Here is a 5,683-nt window from a genome sequence, read left to right on the forward strand (position 1 = left end):
GTCACTGCACTTGGTGAGCACTGAACTGGTATCTTCACCAATACATCCAAATTGTGGGTGAAGATTAATTTAAGCTAGATAATACGCTAAGGCATTTGTTTCCAGTGTGTCTTACCCCGCAGTTACCTCCATGAATATTGCATGTTGTGTGCTCACCTTGTATGTTAGCATTGAAAATGTTGAATCCAATTAGCAGCACTGGAAATGGTGTTCCGTAGCATGCTTGCAAACTTTCCGTGCTGTGTAACCTGTTAATTAGATCACAGATTGTGTACACTTCAAACGTCTTTCTCATTTGCTCAAATTATTTGCTGTAGCCAAGTGAAAATTACTACAGAAATAAAGCAAGCCACAGACTGTACAAGCATCTAAGTCTTTCCTGCAGAAGAACAAGTTTACAGATCCTGACATTTGGAACCGTTATCTGTGCCATAATTACTGTTTCAGTAGACTCACTGAAGTATGAAAAATGAGTGCATCTGTTTTGCAGGAAATCATCTTGAATACTAGGTGCAGTATTGCATAATTTGCGTTCCCCTGAAGTTAATTGAATAACTCAAAATAGTAATTTCTGTTAAAATCTTTAAGGGGAGACTGACAGTGAAGTTAAGTTGGATTCCTTCCTTGCTCTTTAATTGGGGTATTTCAAATCTTACTAATAGCTTGCATTGAGAATGGAATAAGTAAATGCACTAATGGCGTGGCTTTTATAGACTGACTTTATTGCTTTGCTTTTGCATTTAAATAGATATTACCATTTCTGTGGTATCTTTTTCAGCACAGTAGCTCCTTTCCTGGTGATTTTAGACATTTTAAAGTTACGTAAGGATTGATGGGAACCAAAAATTTTTAACACAGCTTATGTGAACAGTAAATGCTATTAGGAAAATGCCTGTGTCCTTGTTTGCTAGTTCAGTGTTCTAATATTATGCTTCTTTTTAAAGCTTCATTCAGATAAATAACTTAATGCAAACAAAAAAATCATTCAAATTTTGCAAGTAACTTGTTTTCTTGGTGTTTCTTTTGTTTTTCAGTCTCACACAATTCTACTTGTCCAGCCTACCAAGAGGCCAGAAGGCAGAACATATGCTGATTATGAATCGGTGAATGAGTGCATGGAAGGTGGGTGCAGACATGGTAGTCAAAGCTGTTGTTAAAACCCCATTTTGACATATTCCCAGACTTACTCTGTAAGAAAATAAGTTGCTGTTTATGTTTTCCCAAGGTAATTTAAAAAAAAAAAAAAAAGTAAAAATGTCTCATTATTTTACTTACTGATGTTTTAGCAAACTAAAAATTGGTTATTTTCAATTTCTAAAACTTCATTTTTACATTAAATGTCTCTTTTTGATTTAACTAGGTGGAACCACATACAATTCATGAGAGTAGGCAATATTCTCGGTGGGGCCATGCAGCAGATGTGCCTTAATGCAACTCTTGCTAATTTTTGTTCTAGCCATGTAAAGGAAAGTTTGCTACTGGAAATAACTTATAAAATGAAAGTTTGTATGCAATTGATACATAATTTGCAGCCTTGTAGCATATATGCCAGAGCAAAAGTCCTGTGTGACTTTGAGACACACAGTGAGCTGGGAAAGAAGATTGAAATGCTACAGCTGTATGATTTAAATGTGGACATTCACTTAACATTAAGAATTCTAGTTCGGGAAGTTTTGCCAGGCAAACAAAAGCATAATAAAGACCATGTAAAGCCTCTGTGCTCACTTTCATGCTATATTCTTCTCAAATGTAACTGAATTATTTATGAGCTAGCTTAAATAAAACTGATTTAAATTCATTTACAGGCTTGTGCTGTCACTCTTATCTCAGAATCCCTGTTTGACTCTTTCATCAAGAGTGATCTTTCTTCTGAGATTTGAGTACCTGTATTTGACACTAGTTCTTCTCTTAGGTGTTTGTACAGTAGGAATATATGGTGCAATTGCTGTCTTAAAATTATCAGAAGGAATTTCATGTTTCCATTGGAGCTTACTGCATGGAAATTTACATCTTTGACAGAACTAAAACTTCTCCCTCTTGATGCTTCTTTCCGTGCATCTTACCTGATTTCATAGTATTATGTTTCAATGCAAATAGCTAAAGCAAAAGCATTTCAAATCCTCAGAATCTGAGTAAGATGGTTATGTATCTGTTTTCATGGTAGTCATCTCTAAACTTTCCTGATATCTGTGGTTCAATAGCTGAAGAAGCTTCAGCAAATACAGTTGGTTTTTTTTAATGTTGCTCTTGTTTCTCTGTAGGAGTCTGTAAAATGTATGAAGAGCACCTGAAGAGAATGAATCCAAACAGTCCATCCATTACGTATGATATCAGCCAGTTGTTTGACTTCATTGATGACTTGGCAGACCTCAGCTGTCTTGTGTAAGTTGAGTTGTACAAGTCCATTTCAGTGACTTAAAGAAGTCAGAAATCTTCCATCTAAACTCTTACATGTTCTGTGTGAAATCTTGTAAGGTTCTGGGTGATGTTTGCAGTAACTGTTTGTAAGGCAGCAGTATTGCACATGGCATGCCATTTCGACCGTGCCAATTAACTACATTGGAATGAAGCATCTGTAAAGAAAGCTTAGAAACTGACAGTTCCACTTGGATTTTAATTACCTTGAAGCTTCCAACATTTCAAATACTAACGTCCAGCAGTCGAATACAACTACATACATTATTTATTTATGCTAGAATCTCTTTAAATTTGAGCTGTATCTGCAGTTGGTCCAATTCTTAAGGAAGCAGAATGATTACGGAATTTTATTCAGCTGAGGGCTGTACTGGTGGTATGGTAGAAGTCTACAAGAGTGCATGCAGCCAACTGTTTATTTTGATCAAGATACAGCAAGATGAAAGTTTTTGTAAATCCTAATGAAGTGATCTGTTCCTAACAGATCTGTCCTTCAGAGAGCCCTAGCTAATTGTTTTAAGTGTTCTTGTGAATACATGATCTTCAGTTCTCATCTGTGTTTTAAAGTTATGGGCAAATGTAGTCTTGTGTACTTTCAACTCTGACTGCACTGTAAAATCAGATGTTAAATTTCACTAGTCAAAACACAACATTGTAACTAAGTCACTTAATCCAGATCATGAGTACTTTACACACCATAAATTTCAAGGTGACAGTTTGACATGACAGTGATACCAACTTCACAAAAATTTCAGGGGAATAAGGATACAAACCTCATATTCCAGTAACAAAAGACATAGTATTAGGCTTTTGAATATCAGAATTCTAGAATTACTGCTGCATTTGAAACCCCACTGCAAGTACTTTTGTAGCTGCACAGTGAACAGCCTTTGACAGTTAATACATTTAAAATAAAAGTCTATTTAAAAAAAAAAAACAAAACATCAGATTGCTTTCCTTTGCATTCTGATGTATAGAACCTTATCTTACTGGTAGTGACTTATAAATGACATTTAACAATGTTTTCAGTAGAATAAGTAAAACAGGATTACAGTTTCTGTGGTTACTTTTCCCTAGACATTCTGCCACATTTTATCTTCAGGTGTCAAAGTGCTGGGCTGATGCAGTTTGAAAGACACACTTTGTTTTAGTTTATCTAACAGACTGAAGGTAGCTACTTCAGGAAGTAGTAACTTTTCTAGCAATCTTGTGCCTTTCTTAATTAGGCTTCTAAACTTGTCGTCCTGCCAGTTCTACTTCAGCTTATGGTTTTCCACCAGATGGCACACATAACACATAGCGTACCAGACATGTCTTGTGTTCATGAAGATTCCTGAAGTACCTGCTATCCGTTCTTGTGGTGTAACACTGTGAATGGATTGGGGTGGGAGGATAATTCAGTAACTTTTCCTGAATCTAACATTTCTTACACTGCACTGGAAATACTACTATTACTACATCAATATATACTAAAACTTTCTATGGCCTTGAACCAGTCATATTGGGTTTTAAATAACAAGGTTTTCTTAGAAACAGTATGCTTAGGGATTTTTCTTTAGGGAAGAACTGTAAATTGTTCTACATTGGGTTGACTCTGGATTTTTATTTAGCTTCTTAGATTAATGAAATCTCCACCTTCTTATCTGGTTAGAAATACACGTACCAAGATTTAAAAACTGAATAGAAGTTCAATAGTTCTTTAAGTATGCAGTGAAAATACCATCTTCATCAGTAAAATGTTCAACTTACTTCAACAGCTAAGGGGGAAAGCAGAGCATGAATCTACACAGATAACTTCACACAGTTTGCTTTCACTTTTAGTCTAATTATGCTTCAGTTCAACAGTGTCTTGATTGACTGAGTTTTTGGCCCTGGCAAGAAATCTTGCTGGTGGACTACTTTTATCAGCTATTCCTGAGTAGCAAAGAAGATGAGTCTGTGGGTTCTTGTTTTCAGTTTGCTTTTTATGAAGTGTCCTTTTTTGGTAGAGGTAAGCTTGCCATCACTACCAGCTGGCAAGAATCCTTTGTCATCCATCTGTGAGTCTACCTTTGCTCCTGAGAGACTGCAGTTTTCAAAAAATTCCAATTGCTAGTGGAACACTTGAAAGCTTACATGAACACTTGTGTGAAGTAGTATTGAAAAAGTACTTGGCTTGTTAAGATAAATTGGATCATTTCCTGGTGAAACTATTCTTCATTCTGAGCTTGAGAATACTGAGGTGCTCTATTTTTTGTCTCCCATAAGCAGTTATGTTCAGGAATTAAAATGTGAACACATTGTGATCCAGGCACTTAGTAGTCCTTGGAGCATCTAGTTTTATTTCAGGTTCTTAATGATTTGCTGGGTAACTGTTTTTTAGCAAACAGGATGAATCTGTTTGATAAGCCACAATTCCCATCTTCTTCTGATATTACTTGTGTTCTGCACACAGCTTTCTGCCTCATACACTTGAGGATGCTTAATTGTTTTGTGAAGTTCTTCTGGTAAATGTACTACAGGGCAGACTAATACTACATTTGTGGTTTTGGTTTTTTTTCCCCTCTCTAGTTACCGTGCTGATACTCAGACATACCAACCGTATAATAAAGACTGGATAAAGGAGAAGATCTACGTCCTCCTCCGCAGGCAGGCCCAGCAAGCCAGCAAATAATGGGGGCACCATCATTAAACGGGTTTGGGGGAGGGCTTGGACAACAGGCGTGTACAGAGTGTAGTAGTGAACGTTTTGTATTATAGTCATCCTGTTGCCATCTTACTAAACTCTTTAGCCAGGACTGAATGTATTGTTAGAGATGCAAGGATTTTGTTGGGTTTGACTTTTTTTTTTCAGTGTAAATGGAGAAGAAAGTGTAACATCTTCAGCAGAGTTTTAATTTGTTTTTTTCCTCTTGTTAGCTAATGGTCCTACCTTATTTGAACCCCGAGGGCTGTTCACATTGTACTTTGCCACATTCACTGTATGTGCCCTTTGGTGGGGTTTCCAACATTCAGTTATGTCCTCCAGATGGTCTTAATGGGGAATAAAAAGATACCCTTTAGTTAAACTTGAGTGCTGAATTTTGTGGGTTTTGCCAAACAACAAATTAAATCTTTCTTGCCTGCTTGCCAAGGAACAGGGCTCACAAGATTACAGAGGGCTGAACCAACAGTTGTTTGATGTGTTACAGAATGGCTTGAAGTCTGGCCTGCCAAAGTAACTTCTCTGGCCTGATCTTGAGTACTGTCTTTCCTGGGGATCTTTAGGAAGCACAGCAACCCTCTTGCA

The 5,683-nt window shown here is 36.8% G+C and overlaps 1 protein-coding gene across 1 annotated transcript; it reads left to right on the forward strand.

Moving 5' to 3' along the window:
* The first annotated feature begins 1,039 nt into the window (after positions 1-1,039).
* Positions 1,040-5,462, forward strand: ERH (enhancer of rudimentary homolog (Drosophila)). Its single transcript, XM_010011644.1, has 3 exons — positions 1,040-1,122; positions 2,262-2,382; positions 4,966-5,462. Exons 1-3 carry the CDS (start codon positions 1,116-1,118, stop codon positions 5,066-5,068), a joined length of 231 nt encoding a protein of 76 aa, XP_010009946.1. The 5' UTR covers positions 1,040-1,115; the 3' UTR covers positions 5,069-5,462.
* Positions 5,463-5,683: the final 221 nt, after the last annotated feature.

Source organism: Nestor notabilis, unplaced genomic scaffold (assembly GCF_000696875.1).
Source record: "Nestor notabilis isolate BGI_N333 unplaced genomic scaffold, ASM69687v1 scaffold15203, whole genome shotgun sequence".
NCBI classification, from domain to species: Eukaryota; Metazoa; Chordata; class Aves; order Psittaciformes; family Psittacidae; genus Nestor; species Nestor notabilis.

Excerpts from the sequence above, each read along its gene's own strand:
- ERH (XM_010011644.1), top strand. Across the intron at positions 2,383-4,965 it reads GCAGACCTCAGCTGTCTTGT|TTACCGTGCTGATACTCAGA; the intron begins GTAAGTTGAGTT and ends TCCCCTCTCTAG.